At 47.7% G+C, this 21,738-nt stretch overlaps 1 protein-coding gene across 2 annotated transcripts in view; it reads left to right on the top strand.

Moving 5' to 3' along the window:
• ACLY (ATP citrate lyase) overlaps positions 1-21,083 on the top strand; it is a 43,460-nt gene extending 22,377 nt beyond the window's left edge. For both annotated transcript variants that reach the window (XM_082708274.1, XM_082708273.1), the window contains 13 exons: positions 2,367-2,471; positions 3,278-3,474; positions 6,465-6,546; positions 7,199-7,309; positions 11,271-11,398; positions 11,998-12,091; positions 14,654-14,808; positions 16,081-16,231; positions 16,432-16,575; positions 17,725-17,838; positions 18,203-18,285; positions 19,016-19,092; positions 20,115-21,083. In XM_082708274.1, the coding sequence (XP_082564400.1) occupies positions 2,367-2,471; positions 3,278-3,474; positions 6,465-6,546; positions 7,199-7,309; positions 11,271-11,398; positions 11,998-12,091; positions 14,654-14,808; positions 16,081-16,231; positions 16,432-16,575; positions 17,725-17,838; positions 18,203-18,285; positions 19,016-19,092; positions 20,115-20,209 (1,536 nt within the window). In that variant the 3' untranslated portion in view covers positions 20,210-21,083. The remainder of the gene's footprint in view (positions 1-2,366; positions 2,472-3,277; positions 3,475-6,464; positions 6,547-7,198; positions 7,310-11,270; positions 11,399-11,997; positions 12,092-14,653; positions 14,809-16,080; positions 16,232-16,431; positions 16,576-17,724; positions 17,839-18,202; positions 18,286-19,015; positions 19,093-20,114) is intronic.
• Positions 21,084-21,738: the final 655 nt, after the last annotated feature.

Below are 21,738 nucleotides of genomic sequence, written 5' to 3'. Positions count from 1 at the left end.
AACCCACTGAGCCACCCAGGTGCCCCCCAAAGGCAATTTCTTATTATAAAATTATTACATGTCTATTACAGAGGAAACTTAAATACTATCAAGTAAAAAGAAGAAAAATTGAATACCTCAGTCAGTTCCAGTTTCCCAGAGACACAGTTGCTAACATTTTAATATATCCTTCTGCGTTCCTTTTTCTGGTTTTGAACATGTGGGAGAACACTGTACGTGACTGGTAGTCCGTTTTCTTCAGTTACTCATTCTACATCCATAAATATTCATTGGCAACATCAGTTTCACCTTTCCAGGTCTTGTGGTGAGCATCTTAAATGGGCATTTGCATATATCCTTAATTATTTCCCCAGAATAAATGTCTGGAGGTCACACTGCTGCATCAGAACTTGCAGATTTGAAAGCCTTTGATCCGTCCTGCCCAGGTGCCCTCCAGAAAAGTTAAAGGACATAAACTCCCATCATTGTTTCAAGAATGCCTGCTTCTCTGTACCCTGGTCAACACTGAATGTTTTTATTTTAAAAACATTTATTTGGGGCGTCTGGGTGGCTCAGTCAGTTAAGAATCTGACCCTTGATTTTGGTTCAGGTCATGATCTCAGAGTTGTGAAATCGAGCCCTGCATCAGCCTCTGTGTTGTTCATAGAGCCTGCTTAAGATTCTCTCTGTCGCTCTCCCTGTGCCTTTCTACCCTTGCTCACCCTCATGCTCTCTCTCTAAGAAAAACAAGCATGTAATTGACAAGTGATAGGCATTCTATTTAATTTGCATATCTTTTTTTAAGATTTTGTTTATTTGAGACAGAGAGCATTAGAATGCAAATGTAGGAGGGGAAGAGGCCAGGGGGAAGCAGGTTCCTTGCTGAGCAAGGAGCCCATTGTGGAGCTCAGTCCTGGGATCACAACCTGAGCGAAAGGTAGATGCTTAAACAGCTGAGCCAGCCAGATGCCCCTAATCTGCATATCTTTGATTATTAATTAAGATGAGCTTTAAAAAACATTTATTGACTATTTATACCTTGGGTTTTTTTTTTTTTTTTTTTTTTAAGACTTTATTTATTTGAGGGGTCGCCTGGGTGGCTCAGTGGGTTAATGTCTCTGCCTTCGGCTCAGGTCATGATCCCGGGGTCCTGGGATCGAGTCCCGCATTGGGCTCTCCACTCCATGGGGATCCTGCCTCCCTCTCTCTCTGCCAGCCTCTCTGCCTACTTGGGATCTGTCAAATAGATAAATAAAATCTTAAAAAAAAAAAAAAGACTTTATTTATTTGAGAGAGAGAAAATGTGAGAGCATGAGAGGGGGCAGAGTTGGAAGAGAAAGCAGACTCCCCACTGAGCAGGGAGCAAGATGTGGGACTCAGTCTGGGGACTCCAGGATGATGACTTGAGCTGAAGGCAGTTGGTAACCAACTGAGCCACCCAGGCGCCCTGACCATTTATATTTTGTAACTTGCTCTCTCTCCCCCTTTTTTTTTCCTGAAGTGTTTGTTACTGAATTGTATGAGTCTTTATAGATTAATATACTGATTTTTCTGTTCAAAATTATTGTTCGATCCCTGGCTGGCTTAGCGCAGTATAAGACTGGAGAATGTAAACTTGTTTTGCCATCTCCGTGAAGCAAAAACCAAAGCATACCTGCTGAACATGAGCTGCCTTTTATACTAGAGCAAAGCTTAGTAAACTATAGCTTAAGGGTCAAACCTATTCCACTGGCTTTTATAAATAAAGTTTTATTGGAACACAGCCATGCTGTGTTCATTTATGTATTGTGCACGGCTGCCTTCATGCTACAAAGGCAAAAGTTAATAGTTACAGCAAGAGATCACATGACCAGAAAAGCCAGAAAAAGTTTGCTGGTCCCTGGTCTAGAGCGAAAGTCATGCCCATGCCCACTCCTCCTGGCTTTCTCCCCCAGTCTGCTCTCTAGTTTGGGTGTGGAAGTAGCTCATTTGTGTTCCATACTAACTGTGGGACATAGACCCTGGGACCCTGCTTTAGGAGTAGGCACCAGGACAGATGGGGAGCAGGTAGGTCCGAGTCTTGTGAGTTTTTGGATGGGAGGGAATAGAGCCACTTTTGATGGTAGGGGGTTTTCAGAAACATTTGCTCCTGCTTCGTTACTGAGTTTCTGTGGTGTTAACCAATGGAGATTGGCTTTAAATGTCTACACCTCTCTTTTTTGGAGAGGGTTGGAGTAGTCGGAATAGGGACTAGGGACAGAGGCTTATAGGAAGAAGGGGGTTGCATACTGTTAACATTACTTGGTTCTTAGAGCCTGGGAGGGGGCGTGGAAGCTGGGTCTTATAAAGGGCGCCACCTCATTGCTTCACCTGAGGCACAGAGTTAACAGGAAGGGACTGTCCTTTAGATCCGGACAATTGCCATCATAGCTGAAGGCATCCCTGAGGCCCTCACAAGGAAACTGATCAAGAAGGCGGACCAGAAGGGAGTGACCATCATTGGACCTGCCACTGTGAGTGTCCTTTCTGTAAAGCCCTTTAAGTTCAAGGCTATCTTTCAAAGTTCTGGACCCACAGAAAGCAAATTTGTTGACTGTTCTGTTTCTCTCTTAGGTTGAAAAGATTCAGAGTACCCATTGAAAGTCAAGTCTGTGTTCATATCCAGTTACTTTAAAGGGCTCTCTCCCCAGTCCCTATCACTTTAGGGGGCTTAACTGGAAGATACTATGTGTGTCTGCCCACCTTTGTGCAACCATAGCATGTTTTTTGATTATTGCTTTAACTGTGAAATGAAGAAGAATCTACTTAGAGGTTTTATTTGCCCAAAGGTTTTCACATGGAAAGAAGTTGCTCTGGGAGTATTTTGTTGTTGTCTTTCCTTAGTTGTGGTACTAAAGAGTTGTCTGAAGGTCAGATTTTTGAATTAAGCAGAGGGCCTTTCTTTCATCTCTGAGGCAGGGGTGATGTTGAGCAGAGGTGCACGCCTATGTTTTACACTTCCCCTGGGTGCTGTCCCCCTTTTAGAGCAAAGGAGGGGACTTAATCCTGAGTCCACATACCGAATCTGCAGCAGTAAGCCGTGTTTTCCCAGTAACGCTCTCTTTTCTTCTGCGTAATGGCTCATGAGGGAGAGATGAGACTCTCCCTAAGCTGGAAGCCTAGCGTGCAGGTGTTAGCTCTCTCAGACCATTTTCTTCCCATCCTGACCAGTTTCGGGGAAGGGAGGTTGAGTAGGTAGTATTGGGCCTTGTGATTTCCCTGAGCTCTGGTTCGTCAGGAGCTTACCCTCCCTCCCTGACTGCTGTTTCTGCTCTCACAGGTTGGAGGCATCAAGCCCGGGTGCTTTAAGATTGGGAATACAGGTGGGATGCTGGACAACATCCTGGCCTCCAAGCTCTATCGCCCTGGCAGCGTGGCCTATGTCTCGCGCTCTGGGGGCATGTCCAACGAGCTCAACAACATCATCTCTCGGACCACGGATGGCGTCTACGAGGGCGTGGCCATTGGCGGGGACAGGTGATGGGCTGGGCCAAGGCGGGCCTCCCCAGCTGGGGAGTGGTGGGCTGGGTGAAGGGGGGGTCGCTGGGTCCTCTAATCTCTGCTCAATGCTGCTGAGTAAAGTCCATAAAACAGGACATTTCGGGGCGTCTGTGTGGCTCAGTGGGTTAAAGCCTCTGCCTTCGGCTCAAGTCATAATCTCAGGGTCCTGGGATCCGAGTCCAGTATGAGGCTCTCTGCTCGGCAGGGAGCCTGCTTCCCCTCTCTCTCTGCCTGCCTCTCTGCCTACCTGTGATCCCTGTCTGTCAAATAAATAATTTTTAAAAAACACCAAAATCTTTAAAAAACAAACAAAACAGGACATTTCTACTCTGTTTCAGGAATGACACTGGCATGAGCTCAGAATAAAAAATAGAAAAAGGTGTTTTCAGAATGTTTGGGCTTTGGGGATAATTTTGTTTGTTGTCCCACTTGTGGCCACAGGGAGGCAGCAGAACGCAGCAGTTGGTGGGACTGATTCTGAAATCACAGCAAGAGGGGGCTCTAATCCCCAATTTCTCTGTTGATTAGGGAGGTGTCCTGAGCAGGTCATTTCCTCCTCAGACCCTCCATCATCCTTACAGATCAAATGGGTAAAATCATAGCAGCCACCTCATGGGGTTGTCACGAGGCTTAAGTGAGGGTAATGTTTCTAGAAAGTGGCTAATACAGGGCCTGCCACTTAGCAAGTACTCAGCAGTTGTTAACTGTAGTCCGTAATAGTGAAAGGAAAAACTGTTTCTCTACTGTCTACCATTACCTCACTAACCCTTCTGGCTGCCAGATGTTGGGATTTTTTTTTTTCCCGTGCCAGGCAGTTCTCCAGTTCTCTGCTGGGTGTCCTATAATGCATTTTAGTTCTGACCGTATCTACCTGGCATTCGTACCAGATCCCCCAGGGGAAGGGCTCAGCCTCACAAGATGCCAGTTGCAAGTCCAGGCTTCCTGTACTCCTAAACAACTGGCTGTACATTGGGGGTCTCCACACCACCCTTCTTGGGTTTGGTAATTTGCTAGAATGGTTCGCAGAACCCAGGAACAGCCAGAGGAAAGAAACACCTGTGGCAGGTTACGGGGGACAGGGCGTGGAGCTTCTGTGCTCTCAGTGGGCACGCCACTCTCCCAGCACCGTGGTGTGCTTATTGACCCAAAAGCTCTCTGAACCCCTTTCTTTAGGGAATTTTTATGGAGACTTCATTTTGTGGGCACGATCGATTATTAATTTAATCTCTAGAGGATTCTCCCCTCCCCAGAGGATGGTGAGTAGAGCTGAAAGTTCCAAACCTCTGATCCTGGCTCAGTCTTCTAGTGACCAGCCCGCATCCAGGAGCTCTGCAGATGCCCACCCAGAGGTGCCTCAGGAGAACAAAAGACCCTCCTGTCACCCAGGAAATTCCAAGAGTTTTAGGAGCTCTGCCTCAGGAACTGGGGGACAGAGACCAAATCCCTATTTCTTTTTATTTCACATATAGTGTATTCATTGTTTTGGTTAGTGGGAATGGTAATCAGTAGAATATTATTTTAGAGTAATGCTTACCATTTAATGCCATAATACATGTTAGCCACTGCTGTTTATTACTACCACCATCGCTCTTTGCCTCAACCAAAAGCTTTTGGGAGAGTGAATTACCTTGTCCGTCTCCTGGCTCTCCAGTATCATCTCAGGTGGGACTTCCTGAGTGAGGAAGATCTCTCTCCCAAGTCTTGGGGGCTACAGCCTGGGGAACCGTCGTCCCCAGGGCTCCCTGACAACGGGCTCCAGCTCAAATAAGTCTGGGCAGTTACACTCTCCCCTTGGGATTTATCATGCTCTTGAAGATCTGTAGAGAAGCATCCTTGGCCTTAAACAATCCTATCGTAAAATCTTGTGGCAGGAGAAAGTAAAAAAATATAGGGGAACCTTGAACAACCTAGGTTTGAACTGCACGGATTCGCTTATATATGGATTTGTTAATCTTTATGGCTTTAATTACATTCTCTTTTCTCTAGCTTACTTTAGTGGGAGAACACAGTGTATAATGTGTATAACATACAAAATATATGAATTGACTACTGATGTTATCTGTAAGGTGCTGGCCAACAGTAGGCTCTCAGGAGTTACGTTTTTGGGGAGTCATAGTTATACTTGGATTTTTGAGTGCAAATGGTGTGGATTGATGACCCTCACATCGTTAGAGGGTCAACTGTGTGTGCAGGCCCTATGTCTAGACCTAGCAACAGCCTGTCAGTCCTGGGACGTCGGTTGGCACGCTGTATTATCTATTGCTGTGTTAAAAAGAAAAAAGAAAAAAAAGTCACGCAAGCCAGGGGATTTCAAACTATGATAGGACATCTGTCCCCATAGTTTCTGTGCATCAGGAATCGGGGGTGGCGCAGGTAGGCACTTGGGGCTCGCGAGGGATGGGCCACAGCAAGGTGTTCGCTGGCCACAGGGCCATTGTGGCGCAGGGCCTACCGGAGGCTGTACATGGCCCATCCACAGGCTGGCGGGGGCTTTCTTGGGGCTTCTCTAAGGGCTGCTCAGTGTCTTCAGGACATAGCAGCCAGCGCCCCCCAGGGGCAGCGATTCAAGAGAGAGTGCCAGACAGAAGCTATTCTTTGTATAACCCTGCCTGGAAGCCATTGTCAGAGAATCACTTCTGGCCCGTTTTGTTTGTGAGAAACGGATGTCTGTCTGACCCATATGCAAGTGAGGTGTGAGGTTCCACCTTCTTAAAAGAATTTTGCAGCCATATTTTGAAGACACCACACGTGTGCTCTATAAGCATCTCTTACTGTCAAGCAAACCTCCCCCTTGTCCTCCCCTTCCCTTGTGCTTCATATTTTAGCCCCCCCACACACACACTTGAGCCATCTCTGGGCCCTCACTGGACACCCACGAGAAGCCTCATGTGTTCCTGGTAGCTTCCTACACCTGTACCTGCACGTCCGCAGGCCTCCCGATCCCATGTGTTCTCTGCTCTCACCAGGTACCCCGGCTCAACATTCATGGACCATGTGCTCCGCTACCAGGATACTCCAGGAGTAAAAATGATCGTGGTTCTTGGAGAGGTGAGTTTTGGTTTTTTGGGTTTTTTTTTTCTGACTCTAAAAGTAATGTGTGATCTCAGTTTTGTTTTTTTTCTTTTTTTTTTTTAAATGTATGCATTTTGGTTATATATAACTTAATGTGCCAGTCGCTGGTAATCCCGCTCCCTACACTCTGGGGCATAGAGGCAATCGCTGTTAACACTGCCATGACTGTTCCCGAAAAGCTTCTTGACTCTTAGTGGCGAAAGATATTCTAGGACCAATTAAGAAGCTGCTCTGGGATGACCTTGGTCTCCTGGGCAGTGCACAGCTGGAGCAAGAAGTGCACTTTTTTCAGTTTGGGAGAGTCTTACAACCCCATTCCTTGCTTGTGCACCTGAGCAGGTCTGATCCGAAGTCATCGTATACCCTTAGATAGGGGAGGGGCGTCCCAAGGACTCCAGAGGACACCCACTCCCCGGTTACAGTTCTTCCTTGCATCCTGTCTTAGTCCTGCAGGCTCTTATTTGGCCAGTGCCCATGTGTCTTCATCTTTTAGCTAAGTTGTAATTCGGGACTCCTGGAGCCTCTGACCCCTGCCTGACTCAGGGCAGATTTTCCAGCGGCAGTGCTGCCCATAGCAACTCGGGACCTGGCTTCACTGACTTAGGGGCTTTTTCTTGTTCCTTGGCAGATAGGGGGCACTGAGGAATATAAGATCTGCCGGGGCATCAAGGAGGGCCGCATCACCAAGCCCGTGGTCTGCTGGTGCATCGGGACCTGTGCCACCATGTTCTCCTCTGAGGTACAGTCCGCGCAGGTAGCTCCTGGCCGGGTGGAGCGGGGTGGGGAGCATTCGAGGTGAGCTGTGTGGTCCCCTGGTTAAGCAGCTCTTTCCTCCGATGCACATTTATCACTCACTGCATTCCTGTAATATCCAGCTGGGACCCTGCTTTCTAGGAGGGTAAGTCCACTGGAGGGTGGGGGGCAGCCATCAGCAGGTAAAGGCCAGAACAAGGCTCTGAGTCCCTGCTTGGAGCTGCCACACTTCTGTCCAAAGGAGCTGAGATGGCTCCACAGGGAAGGTGGAGAAGGGGTTTGCTCTGCGAAAGGGAGGTGGAGAAGGAAGAGGACACATGCCAAGTGCAGAGCTGGGGAGGAGCTGTAGAAGAAAGCCAGGTTTGTTCTGGACAGGAAAGTGCCCGGAGCCCTACAGTGAGCGCGGCAAGGACGGGCAGCCAGTACAAACACTCTCCGAGCCGCCTGCTTCTGCTGGGTATGGCCCGTCAGGCTGTAGCCCAGGACTCCAGCTTAAAGGACCCTTTGTCTTGGAGATGGCCCATCAGTGGTGATGAAACCGGGGTAGCAAAGACTTGTCACCCATCAGTGATCAGTAGGGGGCAGGCTCCGAGGGTGAGGGCTTGTACAGGCAGTTTGTGTGTGCTGTGTACGGATGAGGACAAGACTGGGCCGTGAGGCTTCCCGCAACTGTGCCGATCGATCCCTTTGCTGGATGCCCACACCCTTCCTGCCAGTGAGCCCGTCACCCCGCTCTTTCCCCCTGCACTGCCTGCCTCGCCCGCTGAGATTCCTGATTCCTACCCCCCTCATGATGGCCGTATTTGTGCCCTCCTTTAAGCCAGCAGTTCTGTTTCTGCAGATTTACTCAAGGGGGTCTATGTGCGAAAATACTTCAAAGTGTTGGGTGCAAGGATACCTGTGATGTTGTTGTGGCAGAAAATGGAACAACCCAAATGCGGGTCAGAAGGTGATTTGTCATCACAACACAGACAGGCAGTTGAAAACCCAGCAGGCAGGAGAGCGAGGTGCAGCTTGACATGTTTAAAAGTTTAAGTTATATTAGATTAAAGAAACGGGATGCGGTAATGTGATTTTATATAATAATTATGTTTTGGTTTTTTTTTTCTCCAGTAAGTAAAAGGAGAGGAGCGGGTTACGGGATTGCGCCCATCCCTCAGGCATGGCCTCTGCTCTCACAGGCTAGAGTCAGGTCTTGGTGGATCTGTGTGACCAGGGCAAGTCCTTTGGCCTCTCTGTGCCTCAGCTTCCTGGGCTGTAAAATGGGCATGATTGAGGATTGTTGAGGGGCTCACATAAGAAAGTAATGGAAAGGGTCTGGCACCCATAGTCTTATTAGCAAATGCTCCTTTCCATTCTCCAGTTCACTGACTCCATGAAGCTCTTCCTGATTCTCTTTCTTCTTGACTGCTCTCCCCTCTGCGTCAGCAGCCAAAAATATTACGTCCCTCCCCCTGCACTGTTTCTCTTAACCAGCTCTGCATTACTAGCCCTCCACCTCCCCCCGCCCCACCCCAGCTATGCTAAGGACATTTCCCAGCAGGGCAAGGACCTCGCTCTTCCGTTTCTGGCTGCGTGCCCATCATCACCCCAGGGATAAGACAGGTCCTCAAGGTGTTTTATTTTTGTCTTTCAATTAATTTAAAACCTTATAGAATTTCAAGCATACACAAATGTAGTGGAGTACAGTGACTGCCCAGCTAATAAGGGATTTTTGATTTCCTAATTAGATCACATGACCTTGCAGAACTTTCTCCCCTATAGAGGAGGTAAGGTAGTTTTGCAACAAAATCTCCACCTGTAGGCAAGCGGAGATAGCTCATCAGGAAAACAGAATTAAGAACCGAGCAATGGGAGTAGAGACCAGAGGTATTTGTTAAGGGGGGCGTTTTTTCAGAACTATGTCCACAAAACACTGGTCCTGTAGCATGGGTCAACAAAACAAAACAAAAGCAAACCAAAGCAAACAGAAAGGGAGCTTCTACAAATTAAGAACTTGGAACTTAATCTTCCTTTTAAAAATGTTGGTTTTGAGGGGGCGCGTGGGTGGCTTAATCAATTAAGCATCAACTCTTGATTTCAGTTCAGGTCATGATCTCAGTGTCAGGGGATCAAGCCCTGTGTTGGGCTCAATACTGCTCAGCATGGATTCTGCTTGTCCCTCTCTCTCTGCTCCTCCTCTTCCCCCGCCCCCTCAAATAAATAAATAAAATCTTTAAATTTATTTTGGTTTTAGTGTTGAGGAATCTCAGAGTTTAAGAGACTAGTTTGGCTGCCTGGAATCCAGCATTTTCCATGAATTTGAGTACAGAACCTCTTCTCCTTCCCACCCCATCCACCTGTGCAGATCCGGTTCTATAAAGAACGCACCGGGAGCCTGTGCTTGAAAACTTGTGTTTTTTGAGCGTCGCTAACAGAGCAGAGGGTTCCTGACCTTTTAGGCAGTTAAGGCCCCTTTGGTTCTATGTAGTGGGTAAGAACCCAGGGAGAAGCCACACTGCCTGGGTTCGGATGCTACCGCAGCCTCCCCGTGTGGCCTTGGGCAAGTTATGTGTACATGTATTCAATAACGGCTTCCACCGTGTCGGGCTCGGAGCTCCACTTGCGCATCTCCACCCGGCCCGAGCGGGACTCCGAGAACTGGCCCGAGAGTAGGGGCGTGTTTCCTTTCTCATTGGAAGCAGCCACGGCTACTGGGAGATGAAGTGAGTCAGGTGTGCGGACAGTGTCCGGATGTAGTGTTCCTCAAATAGCTTAGATGTTATTGTCATCACCCACCTCAACCCGCCCTGATCGGGGTTTTGTACCACATCTCGTATGCTTAACCTCATTTTCCCCACTGGGTAGCCAAAAAAGACACTGTTACCCTGTAGCTCTCCCCATGGGCTTTCTCTTCCCTAATGCTCCCCTCCTGTAGCCAGTCACCCCATGCCCTTGGATTTAGAGTTCATCTTACCGCATGCTCGGGTGGGAGGGGGCAGGTGCTAGTCGGCTCCAGGTGGTTGTTGCCATGTGGGAATAGAGACCTACAGACTTTTTATCTTCCGCATGTTTATTAAGATTTATGTACTTCATGGGGAGAGGGGCAGAGGAAGAGAGAGAGAATCTCAAACTGACTCCACACAGCACGGCTACGACCCTGAGATTATGACCTGAACTGAAACCAGGAGTCAGACGTCTGACTGACTAAACCCCCAGGCACCCCTACAATCTGACTTTTTAAAAAGAAGCTAGAAGGAGCTTCTTCTAGGGAGGGTCAGTCAGTTAGCCATCTACTCTTGGTTTCAGCTCAGGTCATGATCTCATGGTTATGGGATCAAGCCCTGAGGTGGGCTCTACACTGAGCAGAGAGTCTGAGATGGTCTCTCTCCTGCCTCTCTCCTGTCCCTCTCCTGTCCCTCTACCCGTCCCCCGGCTGGTCTCTCTCTGTCTCTCTCTCAAATAAATAAATACTTTTTAAAAATAGATAAATCAGGTGGTTAAGCATCTGCTTCAGCTCAGGTCATGATCCCAAGGTTCTGGGATCAAGCCCCCACATCAGGCTCCTTACTCGGTGGGGAGCCTACTTCTCCCTCTCCCTCTGCCAGCTGCTGCTCCCTCTGCTTGTGCTCTGTGTCAAATAAATAAATAAAATCTTAATTAAAAAAAAAACCCACCCCTCTGGCTGCCACAGGGAGATGGGCCGCCAGGCTTTGTGTCCTGGCTCCCCTACACAGTAGCTATGTGACCTCCAGGAAGCTTCGGCGCTTTGGTCTCTTGGTCTAGAGGTCAAGAGTCATTTGGCATGCCTGTTGAGTAAGGCTGTGTGAGGCTTGAATGAAGTGATTCACATGGAACATTGAGCAGGGTCTGGCCTGCAGTGGGTACCGACGTTCCCAGGAGCCTTTTTTGTCCTCTCCTGCCAGGATTGTACAAGCCCAGTAAAGCCTCTGCCCTTGGCCTTCCAGGTGCAGTTTGGCCATGCCGGAGCATGTGCCAACCAGGCTTCAGAAACTGCAGTAGCCAAGAACCAGGCTTTGAAGGAGGCGGGAGTGTTTGTGCCCCCGAGCTTTGATGAACTTGGAGAAATCATCCAGTAAGTGGACTGTGGGGAGGATGCCAGCCTCCGGCTCTTTTTCCAGATACCCCGCGAGGATTGGAGCCTCTGTGACACAGAAGTGTCTGAAATTCCTGGTCCCTTTTAGGTGATGACTACAACCGTACAGATGGTCTGAAATCTTTTCTTTCTTTCCAGTTTTTGTTTTATTTTGTTTGTAGACCTGGCCATTCCAGGCCATTCAGACTGGTATTAAAACATGCTCGATTTCTGAGCCTACCTACTTGGCTGTTCTGTAAATAAGAAATGAGCACAGAAACGGTTAGATAAACGGATTGATAAACTGGTTATTGGATAACCCATTGGATCTTCCCATTCCTCCCCTTTTCCGTAGCCTCCAGATTCAGCTTTCTGTAAAGCTCTGCAGGGTTAGTGGGTGGGTCTTGGCCAGAACTAGTTTTCCTTCTGTTCTCAAGAACCCAGCTGGTGTAAGGCACTGCCAGGAAGGGGGGAGTGCAGAGCCAAAAAACCTGGAGTTTTGGCGTTGGGTGGAGGAGCATTCCTGGGATGGCTTAGCTGTGCCCAGAAACATAAAGTCCACATGGCTGTCTTCTTCCTCCCCTTTCCTCCCCTCCCAGGTCTGTGTACGAAGATCTTGTGGCCAAAGGAGTCATTGTCCCTGCGCAGGAGGTGCCGCCTCCAACCGTGCCAATGGACTACTCCTGGGCCAGGGTAGGTGCTGCGGATGCCTCTGAGGGTGGGTGAGGCAGGCTGGGAGGCCAACGGGGTGGGCTTTGAGTTGGCTTGGCTTGAATCCCTGGAAACCTGGTTGCCTTAGGGCAACCCTGTAAATCACTGCTCTGGCCTCCAGACCCTGTCTCCGAAGGCAGTTCTACTCGAAGGGCATCAGAAGAAACCTTAGACAATTATTCTTGGATTCCAACCCTTCCTTATGAGCTGGAGCTTGTGAGCTAGCCCCTTCTGACCAATTCAGGGCCCAAGAGGGCGAAGGGCAGGGTGTCTGTCCCACCAGCCACGTGGCCTGGCCTGGAAACAGGCTGAAAAGAGACAACGTCCCCTAGAGTTGTTTACACTTGATCGAAGGGGCATCAGGGTGAAGCAGAGAGTCTACTCTGCGTGGTTGTCTCAGCCACAGAGATGAAAAGTAATATTCTTAAAACACAGGAGCTCTCTGAAATCAGTTTTTAAAAGACCAGTAGGAAAAATGAGTAGGAAATGGCCTTTCAACATGAAAAAATAAATGCTTAACCTCACTCATAAAAAGGAGCCAAAGCAAAAACTGATACCAATTTGCCCCTTTTGGGTCAACAAAGAAAAAATTCTTTGATAATATGTTGTGTCTGTGTGGGTAGAGGGAGACTGGTGCATTTTTCTGTTAGTGGTGGGACTGGAACTGGGCACAACCCTTCTGAAAGGCAGCTGTGTAATATCAGGTTTAAAAGTACTGGCCCTTGGGGCTCCTGGTTGTCTTGGTTGGTTAAATGTCTGCCTTCAGCTCAGGTCATGATCCCCGAGTCCTGGGATCAAGTCCCACAGCCCGCTTCTCCCTCTCCCTCTGCCCCTCCTTCCTGCTCGTGTGCTTGCTCTCTCTCTCTCAAATTAAGAAAATTAAAACTTAAAAAAAATATAAAAATAAAAAAGTGCTCACCCCTGGGGCACCTGGCTGGCTCAGTCAATGGAGCATGTGACTCTTGATCTTGGGGTCATGACTTCAAGCCCCTGTTGGGTGTGAAGATTACTATCAAAACAACAACGAATGCTCACACCTGATGGGATAGCGATTCCGTATCGAGAAAGCTACTTCAGGGAAGCGCTTATGCCTTCACACTGTGTTCAAGATTTTTCTAGTTAGGGCACCTGGGTGGCTCAGTTAAGCATCTGCTTTTGGCTCAGATCATGATCCCAGGGTTCTGGGATCGAATCCCTCATCAGACTCCTTGCTCAGCGGGGAGCCTGCCTCTCCCTCTCCCTCTGCTTGCTGTTCCCCCCTGCTTATGTTTCCTCTCTCACTGTCTCTCTCTATCAAATAAATAAATCTGTAAAAAATTAAAAAAAAAAAAAAGAATTTTCCAGTTAATGGTTATCAGTGGAAGAATGGCCGAAACTGTGGTTTTGTCATATGATGATATGATACTTTATAGCAGCTAAAGGAATGAACTAGATATGTGTATGCACTGACTTTCATGGAGTTCGAGTTCATTGAGTAAATAAGACTATTATGGGACAGTATATCGTGATTATGAGAAAAATGTATGTATACCAAAACAGTGTTTTGTATTCTCCATGTGTCTTCGTATATGAACAAAAGTAGAGAAAGAAAGGCCAGATAGATGTCCATTAAACTGACAAACATTAAGGCAGAAAGGCGTTTTTTTTTTTTTGTTTTGTTTGTTTTTTTTTTTAAAGATTTTATTTATTTATTTGACACAGAGAGATCACAAGTAGGCAGAGAGGCAGGCAGAGAGAGAGAGGAGGAAGCAGGCTCCCTGCTGAGCAGAGAGCCCGATGCGGGGCTTGATCCCAGGACCCTGAGATCATGACCTGAGCTGAAGGCAGCGGCTTAACCCCCTGAGCCACCCAGGCGCCCAGAAAGGCGTTTTTAAATTAAAATCAATAGGGCCCTTTTCTGCAGTGCTTAGCATTGAGATTGCAGAGTGTGTGCTCGGGGCTCAGAACACACATATATTATTTAAAAATTCTAAGAAAAAAACCTTTTTTAATCTTAAAATTGATAGGGGACAATTGGAGAAATGAGTTGGTCTGAGGTAGAGTTGGCTTAGGTAGAGTTGGCAATGACGCCCCATTGTGCCCCAGCTCTGGAAGCCACGAGTTCAACCCAGTCCCTTTCCCTGGCTGAAGGACAGATTGAGGGGATCCCTTTTTCCCACAGCCATGTGCTGCCTCCTCCCATTTTGGTGGGGGGTTGGCAGCCGAATGTAGAATGTTAGAAACATTCCCCTTTAGAGACATTCTTGCATTTCTTAGCAAGAAACCCAAAGTGGCCTTGGGTTGGTTTCTGAGCTTCATTTCCTCTCCTTAGGACACATTTGTGGGGTGAAAAACGAAACTGTGGATGGGAGTTGTGGGTGCCCTGGGCATGGCGCTCCTATTTTCTATACAACCCAAATCAGATAATAAAAGGGCTTTTGTATTTCTTTCTTGGGATGAGTTGGTCTGAGGGTTGCTACTTGGCAGTCAGAATTTAAGACCTACCTGAGACATGAGTTCTGTGGTCACATTGTGCTGCTCGCCCCTTCCCCTCTCTCTGCTCAGGAGCTGGGCTTAATCCGCAAACCTGCCTCATTCATGACCAGCATCTGTGACGAGCGAGGACAGGAGCTCATCTACGCAGGCATGCCCATCACTGAGGTCTTCAAGGAAGAGATGGGCATTGGTGGGGTCCTTGGCCTCCTGTGGTTCCAGAGAAGGTGAGGTGTGCAGGGTCCTGCCATCTGTGACTCAGAGTTAAGGATTTTCCTCTGACCAGGGAGAGGGGGTGGGCAGCCTTGGGGAATATGTCCAGGATCAATCTTCATGGCCACAGATCAATTGCAAGGCCAGAGGAAAGAGATACCAGTTGTCCCTAGGTCTTCAAGGACAGAAGGGTCAGAAGTAGAAAGCAATGACCTCATCAGGGACCTTGGTGCGTTTAAAGAAATGAGACAGAGTAAATGTAGGCCTCTTGAGAGAAAGGTCTGGGTGGCTCTGGTAAGTCAGAGAGTACAGGCCTCACGGAGTTCCTAAACAGGCACGAAGTACCTCGTACTGGGTCCTCTCTTATCAGCCTGAGTGTTAGAAAAAATGGGTGTCTCTGCAACTCCCAAACTTAGCCCTCCCCTGGGCCTGACCGTGGGGGAAGGGGCCAGTGAGTACCTGATTCACAGAGTCCTGGTTTGGGGTGGCACTGGGCGAAAGGCCAGGTCAGAGTCTTGGTTTGTGTCATTCCCTAAGTTGCAGAAATGGATCTTGGTCCTGCTTTAGGCCCTTCCTGGGAGGAGGGCCTCAGTAACACCTGAGCGGGTTTCCCTGTCTGCTTTCGCATCCCCTGTCTCCAGACTGCATTCTTAATCAGATGGGGGGTTGAACCCTGCAGACCTCTGAGGCGTCCTCCCCTGGGAAGGGGGACAGTAGTCTCACTTCTCCCTCTGGCACATAGAGGGATGCCACAAATACAGGTTACATTCTGAAAGCCACTGCCTAAAGAAGAATTTTCAAACCATGGCGACTAACTCTACTACTGTTTTAAAAGCAGTATTTGCAGGGTGCCTGGGTGGCTCAGTCGGTTCAAAGCCTCTGCCTTCTGCTCAGATCATGATCCTGGGGTCCTGGGGTCCTGGGATCAAGACTGGCATTGGGCTCCCTGTTTAGCAGGGAGTCTGCTTCTTCCTCTCCCTCTGTCCCTCCCCCGACCCCATGCTTGTGCTTGGTGCTCTCTCTCAAATGAATTAACAAATACTGCTTTTAAAGATTTTTTTTTTTTTTAATCAACAAGTTAGGAGATGCTCAAGAATCTGCAGGTTTTGCCGTGGGATTGCTTGATACTGTATTAGATGTGGGTTGGGAAGTTGCTAACCTCCTTGAACTTACTGAGGGAGGACAGGAGCAAGTAGAAGCTTGGCTCTTCAGGTCAGTGTAGCTCCTGTTCAACTACTCACCTCTGTTCTGACCCTCCTCTTAGTGGCCCTTTCCTCCCCCTCTAGGTTGCCCAAATATTCCTGCCAGTTCATTGAGATGTGTCTGATGGTGACAGCGGATCACGGGCCAGCCGTGTCTGGGGCTCACAACACCATCATCTGTGCTCGGGCTGGGAAGGACCTGGTTTCCAGCCTCACCTCGGGGCTGCTCACTATTGTGAGTACTGGCATCCTGGGAGGTGAGAACTGCAGGGGTCATTTGCCTTTGGCAACATGCACTTGGCCGCCGTGGGGTCCCAGAAGGAGCCTCGAAGTGTCAAACCACATGGCAGGGCAGTTTGGGGCATGCCAGACTGGTCTGCGATGCTGAAGGAGGCTCTTCCAGCTCAGGGCAATGTGGGCTTGCTTGTCCTACAGGGGGACCGGTTTGGAGGTGCCCTGGATGCTGCTGCCAAGATGTTCAGTAAAGCCTTTGACAGTGGTATTATTCCCATGGAGTTTGTGAACAAGATGAAGAAGGAAGGAAAGCTGATCATGGGCATCGGTCACCGAGTGAAATCAGTAAGTTGTGATTCTTCTTAAGGACAAATCTGCAGGTGGATGGTGCCAGGACAGCATTGTTCTAGCTGGGAACACCCAGGCTGCTGACTCATAACCTGCACAGCTTTGGCTGTGTTGACAGATGTCAATGATAAGGCAGCTATTTTTCCATTATAATACAGAATGCCCTTAAACAGCTTTGCATGAGGATCAGGGACACTGTTCCTTTCTAAGGAACATTCCACCCAGGCTTTGCAGCCACAGTGACCTCCTCCCTTAGCAAAGAGGCATGCTAGCTAAGTATGGACTCCAGAAAGGGAACAACCCAAAAGCTTGAATGTGGTAGCAGGGTTCCGACATTGTCTCCAAAAGAGGCCCAGCGCTGTGGACTCGAGCAGCGCCTTCTACTTGGGAGCCGGAGGTCACTTAGTATCGGGAGTCAGCTGATGCCTGAACTCTGATCAGTTATTGCTTAGCCTGGGTCTCTTAGTAGATGGTGTGGCCTCAAGCATGGGAGGTCCAGGGCTTTCCTTAAAATCGCAGGGGTGCTCTGCCGCCCCACACCAGTAAGTGCTTGCTAGTTGAAAAAAGAACTCTGCTGAACTTTGTCGAAGCTTGAGGAGGCTGCTGACCTGTGGGCAGCATGGTTAGTGGCCAGAACCAAAGACTTTCAGTAGGAGAGTAGATGAGCCCTAGCCCCCTGCTGCTTAAATGGAGGCCAAGGCCTGTGGTGAATACAGTTAACATCTCCAGGTCTCAGTTCCTTGTTGGTGACATAATAGACTTTAGAAACCATGTGGCACAGTGTCATCACCTGTGCCACATGGAATCCAACATGCAGGTCAGGTCCCTGAAACATACCTCCCAGTTGTAATACAGTCATTTGTGTTTGTCTGTGGCAGGAGCCCAGACATGTCTCTCTCTCTTTTATTTTTTTTAAAGATTTTATTTACTCATCTAACAGACAGAGATCACACTTAGGCAGAGAGAGAGGAAGGAAAGCAGGCTCCCCGCTGAGCAGAGAACCGACGCAGGGCTTGATCCCAGGACCCCAGGATCACGACCTGAAGGCAGAAGCATTAACCCACTGAGCCACCCAGGTGCCCCGAGACATGTCTCTTAATAGTGATATTAGGGTAGGTTCCTCTGTAACTTTGGGTCACTTTCTAGATAAACAACCCAGACATGCGCGTGCAGATCCTCAAGGATTACGTCAAACAGCACTTCCCTGCCACCCCTCTGCTTGACTATGCTCTGGAAGTCGAGAAGATTACCACCTCAAAGGTAAAAGAGAAAATGTCCCTAATTCCCAAATCATAGACTGTCGGTGCATTACTTGGTGGGAAATAAGAGCCAGCCTACATTTTGTGTGCAGCCAAAAATCAAACCTGGTTTTCTGGGAAATTCTATTTCTGTTGCACTGCTAAGTTCAACAGATACGTATCCTGTTTCAGCGAGGTGTCGGGTTCTCTGCTAGACATTGGGAGTTAAACTGACACTTCCTCTCCTAACCAGCTGGGATGTTTTGGTGGGAGGTTTGTCAATTGTGGTCAGGATCTGTAGTTAGGTTAGTAGTAGTAATTGTGGAAATTTTACAAAGAGAAAATGAGAAATAATGATAAGTGCTTTGACTTTTTTGTCTTCCCAGAAACCAAATCTTATCCTGAACGTAGACGGTTTCATCGGCGTTGCATTTGTAGACATGCTTAGAAACTGTGGGTCCTTTACCCGGTGAGCTCTGCGGCCATTTTCTTCTTAACAATTACTGATGCTTGTTTCCTACCAGCTTTTTTTTTTTTTTTTCCTTCCAGTTCTAAAAGCAGTGAATGCTCATTACAGAGAATACATTAGAAAATATGCTGGGCGCCTGGGTGGTTCAGTAGGTTAAGGCCTCTGCCTTCAGCTCAGGTCATGATCCCAGGGTCCTGGGATCAAACCCCAGATCGCGCTCTCTGCTCGGCAGGGAGCCTGCTTCTCTCTCTCTTTCTCTGCCTTCCTCTCTGCCTACTTGTGATCTCTGTCAAATAAATAAAATCTTTAAAAAAAAAAAAAAAGGGGGGCGCCTGGGTGGCTCAGTGGGTTAAGCCGCTGCATTCGGCTCAGGTCATGATCTCAGGGTCCTGGGATCGAGTCCCGCATCGGGCTCTCTGCTCAGCAGGGAGCCTGCTTCCTTCTCTCTCTCTCTCTCTGCCTGCCTCTCAGTGTACTTGTAATTTCTCTCTGTCAAATAAATAAATAAAAATCTTTAAAAAAAAAAAAAAAAGGGAAAAAGAAAAAGAAAATATGGAGAGGCATAAAGAAAACAAAAATCATCTCTACTCCTACCACCCAGAGCACCCTTTCTTTGCTTTGAAACCAAAGAGAGCTAGTGTCTCCTTCTAGGGCAGAAGTTGTACTGTCTGTGGGGAAGAGGGCAGTCATGTGAGCCGTTTTAAAACCACAGGTTGATTGTGTGTTACAGGGAGGAAGCTGATGAATATATTGACATTGGAGCCCTCAATGGCATCTTTGTGCTGGGAAGGAGTATGGGCTTCATTGGTGAGTTGGTAGTTGTTGCTGTTCTTGAGAATTCAATTTTGGGGGGGAAAAAAAAGAATTCAATTTGGGGGCACAAGGGTGGCTTAGTGGGTTAAGTGTCCGCCTTCAGCTCAGGTCATGATCCCAGGGTCCTTGGAATCCAAGCCTTCGTGGACTTCCTGCTCAACACAACGTCTGTTTCTCCCTCTCCCTCTGCCCCGCCCGTGCTCTTGTGCCATGCTCGTGTGCCATGCTCGCTCTCTCTCTCTCTCGCTCTCGCTCACTCTCAAATAAATAAAATACGGGGGGGGGGGGAGAAGAAAAATTCAGTTTGGTTTGGTTCCCCCCATGGTTCAGCTATAACACTTACCTATGTGGCAAGTTTCTGTGAGTCATATTATCATCATCATTGTTCCTAATCCTTCCTTTCTTACTTTAACTTCCCCTTATTCTTTGTTCCTTTGTTCTCGGACACGACTTACTGCTAGCCAGGAAAACAGAATGAGACTGACTGCTAGCCCAGGAAAACAGAATGAGACTGACTGCTAGCCCAGGAGAACAGAATGAGACTGACTGCTAGCCCAGGAGAACAGAATGAGACTGACTGCTAGCCCAGGAAAACAGAATGAAATCTAACCATTGCCTTTTACTCAGGCTGCCATCCACTTATGCAGTGGATCTGGATTTACTTCCTCTTTTTTTTTTTTTTTTTTTTGGTATTAGGAAGATTTCTTGTCCTGATCCTCTCCCCATTGCCAAACTTTTAACAGACTCAGCAACTCTTAATCAAAAGATGCCTGGGGCACCTGGGTGGCTCAGTTGTAGAGCGTCTGCCTTAGTCCCAGATCCTGATCCCAGGGTCCTGGGATCCAGCCCAGAATCGGGTTCTCTGCTCGTTGGGAAGCCTGCTTCTCCCTCTCTCACTACCACTCCCTCTGTTTGTGTTCCCTCTCTCATTGTCTCTCTCTCTCTCTCTCTGTTGAATAAATAAATAAATAAATCTTCAAAGAAAAAAAAAAAGATGCCTTTGCTCCATATTTCAGGACACTATCTCGATCAGAAGAGGCTGAAGCAGGGGCTCTATCGTCACCCGTGGGATGATATTTCATATGTTCTTCCGGAACACATGAGCATGTAATGAACCAGGACCCCTGTTGCAGTAAAGTGAAGACAAGAACTCCTCCCCTGGGAAACAAACAGTGTGCAGACAGCTGGCACGGGAGCTTGCTCTAGGATGGGCCTGGAATGTAAACAGCACGGTGTACAGGCACCGAAGACAGCCACAGGCTAACACTGTTGAGTCCACACAAAGAAGCTTAGTATTTTTTTTATAAGCATAGAAATAAAAACCAAGCCAATAAATTGTGACTTTTGCTCTGCTACATGCTGTATTTATTACATGGAAGCATCTAAGCACTGTGTAAGGATCGTGTAAGGTGTTATGATGTTGCTTTCTTTTTTCCATTAGCTAAAAAAAAAAATTTACCCCCCTTGGAGGAAGGGAATGAAACTTTTAAGACATCAAGACACCGTGACACCGTCAGTTGAAAGCATCCCTAATGTCTTATTTTTTCACTTCCCTTTCTTCCTCATATAACCCGAAGAGCATTGTGTTAATCTGATTTTTAAAGATCTTTTTATGTGTTACGTGTTAAGGGTTTGTTTGGTATCTCACTGTAATGTACATAAGCAAACCAAACTCTGCTTATGTCAGCCGGGATGGGACCATTGCATCCTTAGCCATTGTCAAAAAATACATGGAGTCGTAATTTAAAATGTAAAGTTGTAACATACGTATGTTTAAAACAAATGCAAAGCGAAAAGCTGTGAAATGTCTTGTGTCTTTTGTTCTATTTATGCAGTTGTTTTATGGGTCTGTTACTGAAGTGTGGGTTCAAGGACTCATCTCCAGCCCGTTGGCATCTGTAATCCACCAAGATTCTGGCAGCTGCCACCTCTGTCTCTTATCTGTATTATCAGTTTGGTTTCAATAAACTATCAGTAACAATGAAGACACACTACTGTCTCGTGTCCTCCATATCCTTTCTTCTGTATTCCTTTGAACTATACAGTTTTCTACATGTCATTTTAAAAAATGTTCATCCAGGGGCGCCTGGGTGGCTCAGTGGGTTAAAGCCTCTGTCTTCGGCTCAGGTCATGATCCCAGAGTCCTGGGATCGAGCCCCGCATCGGACTCTGCTCGGCAGGGAGCCTGCTTCCACCTCTCTCTCTGCCGGCCTCTGCCTACTTGTGATCTCTCTCTCTCTCTGTCAGATAATAAAATAAAATAAAAATGTTCATCCACCTCTTCATACAGACAGAAAGAACGAACTAATCAAAACATTAGCTTCAAAGAAAACCCCTTAAGGGGGTTCCTGGCTGACTCAGTGGAGCATGGGACTTAATCTCAGGGTTGTGAGTTCAAACCCAGGTGTAGAAATTACTAAAAAAAAAAATAATAATAATAAAAAAGAATATGAAATTTAGGGCGCCTGGGTGGCTCAGTGGGTTAAGCCGCTGCCTTCGACTCAGGTCATGATCTCAGAGTCCCGCATGGGGCTCTCTGCTCAGCAGGGAGCCTGCTTCCTCCTCTCTCTCTGCCTGCCTCTCCAACTACTTGTGATTTCTCTCTGTCAAATAAATAAAATCTAAAATACATATATATAT

The sequence above is a fragment of the Mustela nivalis genome, assembly GCF_964662115.1.
Source record: "Mustela nivalis genome assembly, chromosome: 17".
NCBI lineage: Eukaryota > Metazoa > Chordata > Mammalia > Carnivora > Mustelidae > Mustela > Mustela nivalis.
The sequence above is the reverse complement of the archived record's forward strand: the minus strand, read 5'-3'. Positions and strand labels throughout refer to the sequence as shown.